Below are 16,837 nucleotides of genomic sequence, written 5' to 3'. Positions count from 1 at the left end.
CTGCGAATGTTTCGCATGACGAAAGTCAATCAGAGTCTTGGTTGACCATGATGTCAGGCCGCCAACATGGACACCCGTCTGTTCACTCGTTCAACCATGGAGTAGAAGCTGTGCGTGACCACCTGACGGCCTTTACATCCGGGACCGGACTAGGAAGGATTTGGCGTGGAGGAGAATCAGTGAGGAGGTGGTAGTAGCAGGTAAAAGTTCTCTCTGTAGTTTTCATCTTTGGAAGTCGGCACTCAGCTAGGATAGCATTAGCCGCTAATCACACCGGCTTTTTTCACTGGAGAAAAAGGAGCGCAGCTCATCGCTTCAGCAGGCAGTGAAACTCACCGAGTTGGATGTGTCGCTGGTGGGCGGTGCTTCGCTTCAAACGTATGTATGAAGCAAATTGGGGACATTTTTTGATCCTGCGAACCTTGCAATATGTTTCTTGCGGCAGATGCGTCTGGTGCCGCAGAAGACGGTGTGAACGCAGCATTAATCACCAACTAATTCAGTTGTGGATATCTCAGTACCTCCAAATACACAAATTCAATGAAACTACACATTTTTTACAGTTTTCCCACAGATATATCCCATGATGGCAGTCATTTTTAATCTTAATTTGTTGTAAATACTCTGAATTCTTTCAAAATCCTATAATTTTCCTCAAATTACTCCCCAAATTAAATAAAATTTATCAAAATCAAGAAAATTTAAGATCCTGCAGGAACTGATAGCTGTCACTTATTGCTTAGATATTGTCAGTGACTTTAAATACTATCATATGTGGAAGAGCAATCTGAGGCAAAAAAAATCTATATATAATCTGTGGCCCATTTGGCATTAAACAGGACCGTATTTGGCCCCTGAACTAAAATGAGTTTTACAGCCCTGACATAGGTGAAGATGCATGAAGAACGCTTTAGTGCTGCTACGATCATGGACGTCCAACGTTTGTAACCTCATCAAAAATGCGGTGACACACAACATGATAAAATGTGTGTGTGTTCTCTGTGTGTTTTATTATGTATTCATTCATTAATGAGAATGCATAGCAGCCTCAATATTGTTATAGTTATTGAATTGTGGCTCTCAGCCTCCCATTTGTTTGGTGGGCGGGGCCTAAATGGCTTTAATGAAACTAAACGCGGCTGACCCCTAAATGAAGGCTCCCAGTTTAGCTCCTCAAGGTTAAAGAGTGTGAACTGCACAGGTCAGTGCACCAGCAGCACTAACAACAAAGAGCTTTTCTACTGAGGTCTAGACGTGGCTTTCAGAGGAAGCATCAAGGCATGAAGCAGTGAATAAAACCTCCGCACACGCCGCCTCAGGCTCCGATCAGTTGGTGCAAACCAAAAGGTAGAAGAATGCAGGAATGTGCCATGTTTTTTTGTGAGTGAAGTATTCTTCAGCACAATGAGTTTTCTTATTCACTCAACCTCCGTCTGTTCTCTCACGCCAGCTCACTCTGTGGGACGGCAGCCCGGGCCTCTAACCTACATTCAGTTTCCATCAAAGGCTGTGATCAAAGTCACCACACTCCTGTTGGCTTTTAGCTCAAACAAATAAAAAAAATAAAACGCTTGCTGCAATAAGGCAGGAATTCAGGACTGTGGGTTTATGTTTGAAAAGTGAAACTGTACCTTCTGTTCATGGCTAAACGACAGAGTCTGCAGCCGAGTTGTCATCAGTGCCAAACTTTGCTCGAAGGCAGCCACCAAATTAGCCTGTTTGGAAAACAAAGAAGCAAGAAACATTATATCAAATCTTCAAACTCTAACTTTGATTTTGTTTTTAAAATGTTTAAAATGACATTTCCCAACAAAATAAGTTCTCTCCCACCAGTGTCGTTTAGCTGTCTCTCCCCATACTTACACATATATACAGAAGGGAAGGAAATGTACTTTTAATTATATTTACATCTTTTTTAAGATTTTGTTTTATGCATTAATCTTCTATAAATCTAAAATAATAATAATAATAATTTTAATGGTAGGAAGAGGAAATAGCTATAGCTGTGTACACATGACAAGCAAGCGGTTTAGGTCTGCACTCCATGACATGTTAAATAAAAGAGATGTTATCAGTAGCAGTGGCTATCCTCATAAGCCATTGTGCAATCTTTTTTCCCCAAATGCAAAACAATGAATTAAAAAAAAAACAGAAAAAACAGCAAACACAACAGGCCTGCATTGTTTCACCCATCCTGCTATCACATGCTCTGCACCTGAGGCGACTAAGCAGGTATCAGTTACTACAGCCCCAGGGTGGATGTCACTGAGGCTGACAGTTCATAGACATGAGTGACAGACACTGAGTCGTAAAATTAGAGGGAGGGGCTGCTACTAACACTTTCTGTTGTCCTGAGGTGAAAAGTGGCCTATTTCAGCTGTAACAATCATGTTAAGATGACCGTCATGGAGATTGGATGAGGAGACATGTTCACCTGCAGGCCAATTTTTGTCAAATGTCGTTGCAAAAACAGCTGGACAATTATTTTATTTATTATGGTACTAAATTGCCTGAGAAACATGTGTCAAACACTTTTAGACTTCATATTTCTATCTCTTCAAGGCCATTTCCCTTTAGATTAGGTTACACAGTACTTACATTCGCTGTCAGCTGTGAGGTCAGGTTTGACACTTTTTCCTGTGAAGACTCCAGTTCTCGTCTCAGCTTACGAATTTGCTGTGTTTAAAACACAAGAATGCTTGATGAAATACCAAAAAAAGAAAACCAAAGCTGAAAAGAGTTCAGCTGTTGATAAATATGAATGTTTAACATGGAAAAAGTCCAACTGACTCAAGGATGGGAATGATGAGAGGAATATTAGACTAGCTCTTAGAGAAACAAGGTTGATGAATGAGAGGAAACCAAAGGATGAGATGGTGAATGAGAAAAGCTTGGGAAAGAAAACACCTACCTCTCCCTGAATCCTTTCCTCAGCCTTAGGAAGAGAGGGGTATAAAAGTGAAAAAGTAGCAAAGAAAGAAGAAGAGAAGAGTGCTTTTTATATTGTGAAACTGGGTGCTCTTTTAATACACTATCGTGCACGCACTGCACACACACACACGGACACACACACACACACCTGAGGTTTAACGCAGCACGCACTCACCGACGAGTAGCTGGATGAGGCGTTGGATGCCAGAGACAGGACGGATCCGTGAACTGGAGGAAAAATTTAAAGAGTAACATTTAAAAGCCTTTGGCAGCAGTTGAGGAGGAAATACCTCAGTACGACCGTTAAAGACAAGGTCGGAGCTTTGGAATTATCTTAGGCAGACGCACCTTCATCATTTGGCTCCCTGTCTCTAAAGGATCCGGAGCGAACCATTCCCATACTGCGGGGACGCTCGGCCAGAGACAGTGTGCTGCCCAGCGGCGATGCTCCGTACGCATCCATGGAGACATCCTGTGTAGGGATGCTGTTGGACCGTGTCATCCTGGGAGGTCCACCCACCGGACTGGCTGTTGTCCACCACAAGGAGTTACATTACATTTGCCACAAATCAAAACTTTAGGTGTTTGGCATCACACAGAAAATATTCTCTGGATTTTGATTGGACATGATTATACACACCCATAGTGGTCCTTGCAGTGCGGAGATGGGAGGGGGGTGAGGACAGCAGTGGAAGAGTGAATGTATCAGTCATACTGAGAGCAGCATGGGAGTGCCGTCTCTCCTCTCTCTCCTTTCCCTCCTCTTCCACCTGAGAGGCAGCGCTATAACTAGAGAAATGGGACAGTCACAGTGAGGATTCCCATTCAACGTTTCCTGCTAACTGAGCTTGAAATGAGGATAAACGCACGAAATTATGTTCAAAAGACACAACATTAACATTTCGTGCTGTTTTTTTATATATTAGAAACAGGGATGTTATCTTATTAAACAATGGAAGATCTATTACCCTTATGGAGATCTCTGCATGCATGCACAACTCTAATAGTGTGCGCCTTAATGCTTAAAAGTGACATGCGCTAACTTACCTTAACCCTTTCTTTGGTAGTGTGTTTCTGTCCCGATGAGCGCTGTGGAGATTAAACATTGTCAGTATTTTCCTCCTGGCATAAGGAGTTATTAAGTTGTAGAACAAGCAGCAGGCACACTGAGGCTCACTGAGACTGGCCGACAGCTGGAGCCCACCCAATTATTATGACTTCACTTACTGAGGCTGTACAACACTGATAACAAACCCATTGTAATAACAGCCTAGTATCCCACCATTTAGAGTGTATTTTCAGTGTTCTGCTAACTCCTAATTAAAGTACAATTTTAACCATCTTATTAGACAGACAAATGTTCCCACATGAGGATTAAATGCTTGAAAGTTTTGGGGTTCTGAATCATGTATTCAGATTTAGTCAGTAGTCAACAATTTTTATCCAGCCTTAAGAAGAAGCCTTTAAAAATGTAACCTCATTTTTTTCCTTTTAATATACTGTATGTCTTACATATGATTTACCAATTTATTGCTTGCAACTTTCTTTTGAATTATTTTGAATCTAAAAACATAGCATGTTAGATCAGTGATAGACTGGTGCTTTAGTATTTCCTGATCTAACCAGAAGGTGGAGCTACAAAGCAGCTTTGTTGACCTACAGAGGGTATAACCCTGTTATTGCATTGTGAGTATACAATTGTACTGACCTGTTGGAGAGGGTAAGTGAAACTTTACTTCCAGAGCTCCAGCTTGAATTTGGGCCTCTATCCTCATGTCTGTCTTTGTCCTGAGGCTCTAACGTGGTGTAGCCTCTCACCAAACTCTCCCTGCCTCGGCCCTTCTCCTTCCCTGTGGACTCAGGGGCCAGACTCATCTGCAACGGCAGTGACTCCATGCTGCGATGCAGACCCGACATACGAGGGTAGAGCAGGGGAGAGGTGTTGCCTTCGCTGCGCTCCAACCCAAGGGATGTGACCTGTCTGGGTCCCAGCCCTAAGCCCGTGCTTGAGAAACAAGCAGAGGAGTTCACGTTGAGTAAAGGGGCCGGGCTCGGGGTCAGGCAGGAATTGCCGGAGCTGCCTGCAGAAGTGGATAGTTCTTGGAGCTTGGAGTATGGAGGGATCTTTGGAGGTAGGGAGTCTTGAGCGATGACATCACGGCTGTTTGAGTTCAGCTTGTCCAACTGCACCATGGATGGAGGCTTTGCCAGGCTGCGCACTCCAGACAATCTGAGGGTACACAAGGAGAGGGAGTTCTAACAAATGTACCATTGCTTTACTTTGAAAGTAAAAACAGTCATACTTGTACCTGTGTGTACTGGGGGAGGGCAGCTCTATGCACTTTCCACTGCTGGGAGGCCTCAGTCCATGTACCTTCCCTTCATTCTCTGAGGGGGTCTGACTGCACTTTAATGATTCACCACCACACTCAGACTCAGAGATGACAGCTTTAGCCTTGGCCCTCTCCTTCTCTTTCTCTCTGTCCGTTTGATTGACAGGACTAGGACTTGGGATCCCACGCCCCCCTGCCTTACTAATCCCTGTTCCAGAGCCAAGCCCAGATCCTGGCTCTTTAAGTCTTGAACCTTGGGTAGCTGTGGAAGATGGCTTGGTTATTCCTGAGCTCGTGTCCATGGTAGTACTGATTGGGCGAGCTGAGCTGGGCCGGGTTAGAGTCAGCGTGCTCGTCTTTGCTGGACGAGGCAGTGAGCGGTACTGAAGAGAACTTCTTGCATTCGGAGAAAGGAAACCACTTTGGTCACTGTTTGAGACATCCAGACTAGTCTTTCGCCCTCCACCTCCAGCACCAGGTTTTACAGGAATACCTGACGTCTTTGGATTTTTACCCACATTTGTGGAGGCGGCACTGGTTACACTGGGTGTATGGACATTGCTTGTGCCGTTACCAGTAGCTGTACTGGGTTTCTTGAAGCCAAAGTGTCCACCAGTTGATGGCCTTACCAAGCCAGAGGGAGGTTTGCGTTGATCACCAGGACCAGCAACATTTCTATGGTCTTTCCCAGCATCTGAAGAAGAGCGTTGAAGACCTGAAGACTTCACTGCTAATCTTGATTTATCCATAGGTTTCCCATCAGCTTTCACAGTACCTACAGCAAGAAAAAACAAAACACATTGAGCATGATGAGTAAAGAGCAGCATCTGGTGATAACTGAAGAGATTCAAAGGACCTTATCAAAACACCTACAAGGTCTGACTGTCAACTGATAAAAAAATCCCCGCCTGACCAGACAACTCACAGCCATCTGTACCATCACACGCTCTGCTATCATGCAATTACTCATCTTTTCCAGCCCCAATGGACTAAAAAAGTTCCTTTTTTCCAACAAGGGTTTCAGCTTTCCAGTAAATGTGCCTCTTTGAATCCGTGTCCCTGTCTGGATTAACATATCCTACACGCCTGTGGAAAAGTGGTATTCGTGGCCATCAAGTGCATCTAGGGGTGCAAAACTCATATGAAACACTCCATTTAAAATGAATTTCCTGCTCTTGAGGATGGTTTAGGGAGAGGAGGAGGAAGGAGAGAAAAGTTGGTGAATAAGAGGTAATTTTATTCCAAATGGCTAATTAACTGGACTTGTTTGGAAGTTATTTAAAGAGTAAGAGTCTATTAGACACATGTGTGAGGTATGTGTATAAAAGCCGACAATACCCACAAGCTTAATATATTTCTAATAGGACTTGTTATGTGTCACAAATACACGAGGCATTAACAGAGTCAAAGAGTTGCTGTCGAATGAGACCCACCGGTATGTTGCCACAGGACATCTGGACTCACTTAAGGGTATTTATAAATCCGCAAAAACACATATACACACACAGACATATAGGCCACACACATACACTTGGATCGGATCATATAGAATAGTAATAATCACTTATTAAATGTACTTTATAAAAGGAACCAATTCCTCTAAATATGTGCAATCTCTTTTTTGATGGTAAATCTCTTTTAATATCCCTCATCACAGTTTTATTGCGTGAACTCCACACACTAAACTCCACCTTTTGTAAGACTGAAAAAGTGCCTACTGGGTAAAGATAAACAAAAGCAAAAAGGGAAACACACTGTAAGAAAACAGATGCGCATGTCATTTTTATCATGAAAAACCCCCACACATTATACTATGTACACATGAAAATCATGGTTCAGTGTTTTAACACAACAGATATTTGTGTCTGTTGAGATGTTTATACATGGCAGATATTCAGACTAAATGGGATTTTATCTCCATCCAACACTTTAAATCTTGATTTCAAGGTAAAGGACTCATACTAATTACTTTCCACTGAGAAATTGTAATTAATAAGGACAACTTGAGAATAAAATGCATTCTTTGTCACGAAACTTTATGATTTTTGTATCAATCGGTCCGACATTAGCCAGAAAATGAATATCGAATCTTATCGGACTACATCTAACATTTCTGATATATAGTATATATATATTCAATTGTAGAATACTGTAGGTATTATGTTGAAGGTTAAAATGTATGTAACCAACTGGTTAATAATAAATTGGTCAGTTTTTCTCATACCTACTGTTGCTGTTAGAGTAACATCACTTAATCAAGCCTTTTCTAACATTTCACACTACAAAATAAGTAACAAAAGTATGCATGATTTGTGCTGACATCGCATCAGCCAAATATCGGTATCATCCAACACTCAAGGCTTCAATAACGGTATCGTATCTGAAGTGAAAAAAGTTGTATTGGGACCTCCCTACTTGTTACAGTGATAGTTTTCCACTCACTCCTATTGAAAATCAACACAGTAAGATTTAAAACAACCAGATCACGTCTGAATTGTAAGTTTGAACACTTTTTGAAATATAATAAAGCATGTACCGTACCACTAGGACTCACCAGATTTAACTAACATGAGTATAATCATTTCTAACTGAGTTGATAATTTGATCGAAGCACAAACATGCATTCACTTACTGTAACTATTGCAACATAGAGGACTTTACAAGGCCTCCAGCCCAAGCTCTATCTTAAAAGGTTGTGTATACAGTCTGTTGATGTTTTTCATCCTGTTTTCATTTTCTGTTTGACAAATGTATCATCCACAGTATTTCTCAAAGTGGCCACAAAATCTTTTGGCTTGTGTCTTTCGGCTGTGTTGACGTGGTCTGGGATTCAATATCAGGTCAACACAACCGACTTGTGTTTAGCATATCTGTCATTTTTAACAGCTGGCAAATTAAAACACAGGAAAGGAGCATACAGACGGCTGTTTACACAGACACTGACTATTTACACTAAAATCCTGTTGTTTTGAATGTCCGTGTGTGTTTGTGTGTGTATGTCACTGCCATAAAGGGTGAGGGCAGTGATTATCATTTGATACATGGCACCACTTTCTATAGATTCCAATAAAATGACACTTATTTACAGAAATATTGCACTAAAATAGTGTCACTGTTCATAGGATGCTTTTTCAATTTATTGTCTTTCAGAGATAAAAAATAAAAATTGTATTTTTTCACTTAATCTTTTTTTTTCTTGTTATGTCATAGATTATCGTAGATTGATTTCTGACTAATATATCAATAATCACAGTATCGTCATATCGTGAGATAATCGTTATTGTGAGCTTTGTATTGCGTATCGTATCGTGAGGTACCCAGAGGTTCCCACCCCTAGTTGGGAATTGTCTATCAGTGTCTCACCTGCTACTTTCAGGCCGCTTTGTGTCGTGTGCGTTATTGGGGATGTGACTCCCACAGGGGGGTTTCTCCCCTTTTTCAACACATTTCCTTGACCCAGGGTCTGAGGCTTCTTCAGCTCTCCTTTCCCTCCATCAGGCCCTTCCATAGGTGGCCGCATCTTTTTCCACCTATTGACGGATTCCGACTTCTGACTTGTGGTGTCGTAGACCCCGGTGCTGAGGCTCTTGCGGCTTGGTTTGTTGTCATCAGAGTCCCAGGACAGTCCGCTCTCCACTAGAGATCTCTTTTCAGCATCTGTGCGCATCTAAAGAAGAAGACATTGTGTGAGAAAAATGTGCACCAGAGTGATTGATGAAAAAAAAAAAAAGATCTTATTGTGGATTATGCTGTTTTGTGTCCTCCACATTGGCTTTCTTCAAAAACTTTTTTACCTAAAATGAGATGCATTACAAAAGATATGCATCATATCTGAGACATAAAGTAGATTAAGACAAAAATGATTTAATGTGATTTGCCGAAAATGGAAAAATAATCCACAAACTTTAAAAACCTGTTATGCTAAGCAAAAAAAAAATGAACCCAGGATGAAAACTGTGGTTTTGCATGTTTATGTGTCAATCCAGCTTTAAAGGGCATTTTTGGATTTAGCGTGACTAACACACACTGAGAGACTGTACATTTAGGGGCGGATTCACTAAAGGTTTAGTGGTAAAAACATGCGCAAATATCACTCCACGAGCTAATAAGGAGTACAAAGCCCAGGGAATCAGGACTGTGCGTCTTCAGCGCTTCAGAATGCGCCCTGAATCCATTTAGCGCGTTTCCCTGACTGATTGACAGACTTGCTGTATTAACTCAGATCAGTGGTAGATCAATAGGACGGTTTCTGTCCAAATCTGCCTATTTTTCATGGACTGATCAGAGCAAAGTTACAGGACCTGACAGAGCACCCACATTAATGTAGGGGGAAAAAATATTAAGTTTTTAAGTATAAAAAAAAAGGTTTATTTAGTTTTCTACATTAATAAATGTTTGTGCAGCAGACAGAGAAGTCCATCTGCCTCAAATTTAACTTCTTCAAATGTCAGTGTGCTTGTGCGCACTGACGTCTCCACATTAAACGAGCAAAACACTCATTTGAATAGGGCGGTCAGCACCAGTTCTGCTCGTGCACTAATGATTGCTGCAGTCTTAGTGAATTATGCGCAGCAGGTGAGGAAACTGCTTTACTACAGGATTTATGGAAGCAACTGGATTACCACCCTTTATTTCAGATCTTTGTGCCCGCCCCTTATAGTGTGTGATAGTGAGATAATGTTCCCACACACTACATGTTACATTTCAACAGTGTTATCCTTCAGTTCAAGATTGTGTGTTTGTGAATTGGGAAAATAGGTTGTTAAAATTGTTTCAGATGTCGATTCAGGTCAAATAGTTATGCTACAATTTTACCTACATTTCTGATGCTGATAAAAAAAGAATCTCTCTTTGACCATCAGCCTATCGATTAAACAACATTGCAGTCAGTGCGAACTCACGGAGCACTTAAACGTCTTCTGAACAGAGTTGCTGGAGCACATACGTGTGTTTTATGTTTCTGTGTCACCTAGACACTGTAGTTACGTGTAGCCCAGTCAATCAGTGCATGTTTCTCAGGGATCCTCTGTACTTGGTCCACATAATAAAGATCATTACTTGGATGGGATTGAAATTAAACCAGCGCGTACAAGAAATAATCCACGCCCCAATTTATTTATTTCATATTGTGCATTGTTGGAATGTCAGTGCTAAATAAATAATTACATATTTTGAATTGATTTATTCTTTGAAGCATATTAATTTATACAATTGAGGTGAGTGAGGTAGTTCACATTCAGAGCCATAATTGCAATGGGACTAATATTTTGCATAATCATTTATTTTAGCGTTTTCGGTTCTCGGCCTTGGTTTTCTCATTTACGGTTTTCGTTTCCGGCCAAAAAATTTTCATTCCGGTGCATCACGAAAAAAAAGATGGAAAGTTGGAAAAATACCAATGCTTTTATTTAATTTAATAGTAAATCATAGCACATCCCCCCACCCCCACCTCCACATCACAATTATGATACGTGATGTTTTGATATTGCAATACTTGGTATATCATCCAACTTTTTACAAGAGTACCAAATGTCAAACAAAACTTTGTACAAATAAGTTCAATTTCAGCCAAGGTCTGTGTGCATGTGTGTATTCATTTATTATGAATATAAGCAGTCTGAGTAAGTTTGTGTAAGAGATTATGAGTCCATACCAGGACGGATATGACTGAGCATGGAGATAAGTCATTCTCCCTCACTGTAGAGGTCAGAGTTACACACTGTACCAAGTGTGTGTGTGTGTGTGTGTGTGTGTGTGTGTGCGTGTGTGTGTGTGTGTGTGTGTGTGTGTTTACAGCATCTTGTGAATCTTCAGGTCTCCTTTTGCGAGATTCCTTTTTTATTAAAAACCAATAGACCCCACGGACAGGTTCAGGTTCACATGGCACCAGGTGTGCCTGAGTGTGCGCCGTATGTTCTCTGGCGTGTTTGTTAGACCAGAGTGTTCTGACAAAACATTGTCATTTCCTCCCACATACGCCCTGATTATTGAAACAGCCTGGCTGGGGGTTTACATACACATCTGGTCAGCAAGGTGTGACATAACATGGATAACACAAGAGCAGACATGTTTCAAGTCTTCTACACATTGTTCCCATATGCGAACAACGATAACAAAAAATGATTTATTTTAAAAGCAGTGAAAAGAAAGTAAAACATTGTGAACGAAACTATTTGGAGTGGTTAGATCTCTCAATAATTTGACACACCTGATTGTATTAAGAGGCTTGTATTCAGGCACTGATAACGTCTTCATTAGAAGTGATCTAAAGAAGGAAATGTGATAAAATATGTGATAGGGTTACAGGAAGGCCACATAATTATTATTAGGCCCGAGCGCCACGAGCTGGCGAAGGGCCTCTTGCTCTCGTAGTGACGGAAGGGGCGGAGTCTATGCGAACGTCACGTGCCCGTCAGTGACCAGGGACCCTTGTCATGTTGTAGGCATGCCCCCGCGCTTTCCAAAAATGTAGTTCATGGTACTCAAAAAGGGGTTGGATTATTATTCTTTCTTTCCCGGTGACGGAACCAACTCACTTACTTTTCACCCACTGAACTATTATGTAGAGTCTCAAAAATTCCAACAAAATTCAATCGCGCGCTTCTCTAATTTCTGGCTACTTCCGATTTAAAAAAATGCAAAAATTTGATGCGCCAGCCCCCCCAAGTACGCCAAAAATGCATTACGAGATAGGAATTGCCAAAAAAAATAATTCATCGTAGAATCATGAAAATTGACACAGAAGTAGACCATGACAAGACAAGTAAAAAATATTATTAAGACCACGCCAAAAAACACACAGGAAGTCCAGAATCTTGAATTGAAAATTGCAAAATTGCTATTTTCGCTCACGGTATATTTTAACGCATTTCTCCAAGGGCGTTTCACTGACGGGGTTTAAAATCGCTGGAGATCATCTAGAGAAGTGGGACACCGAAACAGATCCATGGATTTTTGATAACTTTTACGGTGTTTGCAGGGTGAAAGGCGGCGCAGTGAAGGCCGTTTATTGCCGCTTGCGGCTACATTTATCATTGTTATTGTTATTTAGGTTAATTGTGTAGCTGATGGAAAAAGTGTCATAATTTACTGCCGCTGGGACAGCGACACATTTAGACAGGTATTCATAATAATAATAATAATAATAATGTGGCCGAGAGCATTGTGTGAGGCTGTGATTGTTGGTTGCCATGACAATAATGCCAAGACAGCATGGTAGTGGTGGGGACATTGGTGTGCCCTGGTTCTTTCCAGTTCATTGGCCCAGATGCAGGACTGCAGATGGCCCGTGTGTGCGTGTGTGTGCACATGGTTTGCCTCATTGCACCTCGCCTCCCTTTTGGTATAAAGAAGAAGACAAAGACCCACACTCTGGGCATACTGTATCTGTGTTTTGGTTACTATGGTTACACTGATTTTCCCTCTCTGTGCTCGGCACCACCATCCTCGCTCTGAATCCCCACTTCAGAAACTACATTAGGGAGGTGTGACCTATATCATACAGTGGATTTAAAAAAAGAAAAAGGATTAACACACTGATACTGACTAATCTAATAGAAGGGGAATTAACATTATGACACACTTTAATATAAAACCTAAAAACAGAAAAATTCAGTTCATAACACAACTCAGGAGCCAATTTGTGAATGCTACAGATGCAAGCTAATCCGTCTTTTGTGTCTGATGTCTGTGTCTAGCTGCCTATTGTGTAAATCCTCTGACATGTGAAACTGCACTAAACTGTTCATCAATACAAGCCGAGGATCAACAGCTTCACCAATACCAATGTAGCCAACACACATTCTGCTAATCCACCTGTGTGAGATGCACGTACACGCATGGGTCACGTACCACAATGCCTGAGCTTCGGCGGGAGCCCACGGGGGTCGATGGGAGGGAGTTGAGAGTGGGGCTCGTGTTGAACTCTTCAGAGCTCAGGTTGTCGGAGCCGTCACTCAATCCACTACTAATGGAGCTGCTCTCGTCCCAACTAGGAGAAACCACAACAAAGGAAATTCACTCAAATATATCGCTGAACAGGTAGATTAAGTGTTAAAATCAAGACAAATAAATATACAATACAAGAGAAGAGAAACAATTTCCCAGGAAGTGAATAGTAGGAGGGTTTCTATATACAAGTGTTTTATCAACTCTTTTCCATAGGGATATATATATATATGTATAAACAAAAAAAACAATTGTGTATTTATTTTAGAAGGAATTTAATCATTCTAACTCTAGTTGATGAGAATTGAGGTATTTTATTTAACGCTATCCATCAGTTAGTCCAAAGACAACCTAGTTCACTGCAATTATTATTCACATGTTGAAAGAGGTGTGTATGTGTCCCGATACAACTTTTTCATTTCTGATATGATACTGATATTGCAGCCTTGCGTATGAGCCGATACCGATATTGATCCAATATCAGAATGAATCAGACATACTTTTTTATTTTTTTAAAAACTCTTTTTTTACCCCCTCTCTCTCTTCTTTAATAAAAAAAATAATGACTTATTTTGAAGTGTGGAATGTTAGAAAATGCTTGATCAAGTGATGTTACTCAAACAGAGAGCAATAGTCAGCAATAGTAAGTATGAGAAAAACTGACCCATTTATTATTATTGGTTACATCATTTTTTTTTACCTTCAACATAATATCTACAGTATTCTACAATTGAATAAAAAATAAAACTAAAAATCCAGAATTTTAAATCTGATAACTTTATTCACACAGTCCAGTAGCTTCGTTACCAACTGTTGGCCGCCTCATTTGAATCCATGTCTTCATATTAAATATTCAGACAGAGACCTCATTTATAAGGCTGCCTGTTCCAAATACTCATCCTCCACAGTGCATGAGCTGTAACACTCAGCAATCCAATATATGGAACGCTCCGAACACAAGCTCAACCCACACACAAACCAAAATAGACACAGGAGAATATATTCATCCCTTCGCCCACAAGTCCTTACATGACTGTATAAAGAATATTGTCTATTCATTTAGGTCAATTCTGTGTTTCTCAGGAACAGGATCCATCGTGTGTGATTGCTAAATGAAGTTGAAATATTCCCACAACAAAGGTAAAAGCTATTCGTCAAATATCCTTTATTACCTTATCATGGTACGATGCTCATTCAAACTTTGAAGATGGGAGAAATTTACTGTATGCTGTAGGTCCAAATGTATTGGCACCCCCATTTCTTTTTTTTTTTTTTTTAAATCATGATGAAATCTGATTTGGATTAAATTCGGTTAATTGAGGTAATAACCCAACATAACTGAGTCAAATATCATAAACACCAGTCAATTACAAACTCACAAGTGTTTTTTTTGTAATTGTATTTCTTACAATGATCCAGAATCAGTTAATTGATTCAGATTCCCTCCAAAATTTAATGGAATCTTTCATGGTCTGTGACCATCCTCCTTGGCAGAGGTAATACAAGTGAGTTGTGTATCTTGTCAGTGTTAGATACAATTGTTGAATATGAAGACAAGTAGAACATTTACTTTTGCTAAAAAAAAAAAAAACTACTGTTGATTTACTTCACTGAGGGGAGATGGGGTTAGAGGACAGTACGTGTGTTTGGCTATCTGTGTTTAACACTTCTTCACTTGCATTAAATAGGTCACATTTAGGAAGTTGGGGGTTGTGTTTCAGTCATTAGGGTCAATAGGTTACGGATGTTGCACTCTACTGTAAAGTAAGTTAAAAGGCCATGGCCTGTCTAATTAGGTCACAAATACAGTGGTAAAGGGGGACATGGGGGGGAAAGAGCTGAATACGCCTTCCGGTTGGATGCCTGAGTGGGTTGCAGTGTGCCCTGGGGGGGTCGACGGCAGGGATGGGGGGAAAGGAGGGATGGGTGAAGGGGAAGCCCTCCCTGTCTAGCCTGTGGATACCTTGGGCATAAAAAGAGCAGATGAGATACTGTGTGAAGAGGATGATGTCTGTGATATTCAGAGCAAACAAAAGATCAAATGTGACACATAGAGAATAGTGACCCAGACTTTACACTGCACTAATAAATATTCATACTGTCAGAGATTTCATAGTTGCAAAAATGACTTCAATGCCTGTTGGCTTTTTTCGTTCTTAATGAGTTTGCATGTTCTCCTTGTCCATTACACAGCTCCAGCACGCAGTGACCCAGTTTGGATGAGTTTATGGTTACTGTAAAATTCCACACACACACATATATATATATATATATATATACTGCCTATATCTTTTTGATACAGAGTTATCTTTTTGAATAAAAAAAAAATCACACAAGATTATGACACAATAGTCTAGAAAAGGGGTTTTTAACCTTATTTGAGATACTGAACCTTGCATGATTCATCAGTGCATTCATCAACTCCTCCGTCATTGATAAAATATGGTTTCTTTAAAACAGGTATATATTTATTCCGAGACACACATAAGCCTTGGACAATTTTTTTAGGCTGTTGCTATTGGTCCGGACCCGGACCTCAGACAAGGACTATAGTTCCTGCACTTTCTGTGTGCATGCGTCCGCATACGCAGTAAGCTGAATGCCGGAAGTTCCGTCACTGTCGGACCCGTGTCCTTCTAGCTATAGTTTCCTCAGTTTTATTTTAGCCCTAATCCTAACCCAGGAAATACCCTAATTTTTATTTATTTTTTCTCGTATATATGTATTTTTAAAAGAAGAATTTGCCGTGTTAAAAATGTAAAATGAAGGGAAAAAAAATGGCAGAAGTGGAGTTCAAACCCACATCAGCGGAAAGAAACGTCCTTAAGTCTAGACACCTTAGACCACTCAGCTATCCTAACACTGTGTTAACACAGGCACATTATGTAGAAAAGGTCCGGCAGTGACGGAACTGCATATGCACAAAGAAAGAGCCAGAACAATAGTCAAATTTGTCTGAGGGTCCGGAACTATAAACACACATGCTTTCAATTGAAAGGTATAGAGGATGATTTTCCCGAAGTTTAGAAAAGAAACGCCTTCTTTACATGAGCAAAACTCTACCTGCTCAAGAGGGAACACCTACATGTGCGAGAGAGCGTGCACGAGCCCAGTTTTCCTCGTGCACAGCTCTGTTTACAAGTTGGAGTCGGCATCGTTGATGCAAGCTTACCTTCCAAAAGAGGATTTGCAATTTTCTCACTATGTCAAACTCGCCACCAGTGGGTAAAAATCAATTTCCTAAGGACCCAATCCGCACCGGGCACGAGCACGTAAGACAAACTTACGTAAACATATCATCAGAATGATTGTCAATTAGGAGGACCAATAGTTAAGATGATCCACCCGGAGGTTGAAGTCAAAATAATATCGTCCACAATACCTTTACATTTTTTATGTATTAATGAAACATTGTTTTCTTAATTTATCTTTTCAAAAAACTTATCACAGAAATGCATTTTGTTAAATAAATTTTTACTGTGTGTCTTGACTCCTGCAGAACCCCTGAGACTGACTCAACGAACCCCTGGAACAACTGATCTAGGATAAATGATTAACTACTTCTGAATGCTGTGGGTTACGAGGGACAAAAGGACTGACTTTGGCGAGGTTCCTTTTTGTTCCTT

General features: G+C 40.6%; 1 protein-coding gene across 1 annotated transcript in view; it reads right to left on the bottom strand.

Moving 5' to 3' along the window:
• Nucleotides 1-16,837, bottom strand: part of nav1a (neuron navigator 1a) — a 107,131-nt gene that overhangs the window by 8,118 nt on the left and 82,176 nt on the right. Inside the window, exons 11-21 of the mRNA XM_028452225.1 lie at nucleotides 13,116-13,254; nucleotides 8,628-8,931; nucleotides 5,241-6,039; nucleotides 4,640-5,161; nucleotides 3,979-4,020; nucleotides 3,572-3,720; nucleotides 3,280-3,459; nucleotides 3,107-3,159; nucleotides 2,912-2,935; nucleotides 2,599-2,676; nucleotides 1,632-1,715 (exon numbers count right to left, since the gene is read on the bottom strand). Of these exons, the coding sequence (XP_028308026.1) occupies nucleotides 1,632-1,715; nucleotides 2,599-2,676; nucleotides 2,912-2,935; nucleotides 3,107-3,159; nucleotides 3,280-3,459; nucleotides 3,572-3,720; nucleotides 3,979-4,020; nucleotides 4,640-5,161; nucleotides 5,241-6,039; nucleotides 8,628-8,931; nucleotides 13,116-13,254 (2,374 nt within the window). The remainder of the gene's footprint in view (nucleotides 1-1,631; nucleotides 1,716-2,598; nucleotides 2,677-2,911; nucleotides 2,936-3,106; nucleotides 3,160-3,279; nucleotides 3,460-3,571; nucleotides 3,721-3,978; nucleotides 4,021-4,639; nucleotides 5,162-5,240; nucleotides 6,040-8,627; nucleotides 8,932-13,115; nucleotides 13,255-16,837) is intronic.

This window comes from Gouania willdenowi, chromosome 7, assembly GCF_900634775.1.
Source record: "Gouania willdenowi chromosome 7, fGouWil2.1, whole genome shotgun sequence".
In the NCBI taxonomy this organism is placed as follows: domain Eukaryota; kingdom Metazoa; phylum Chordata; class Actinopteri; order Blenniiformes; family Gobiesocidae; genus Gouania; species Gouania willdenowi.
This window is presented reverse-complemented; position numbering and strand designations above follow the sequence as displayed.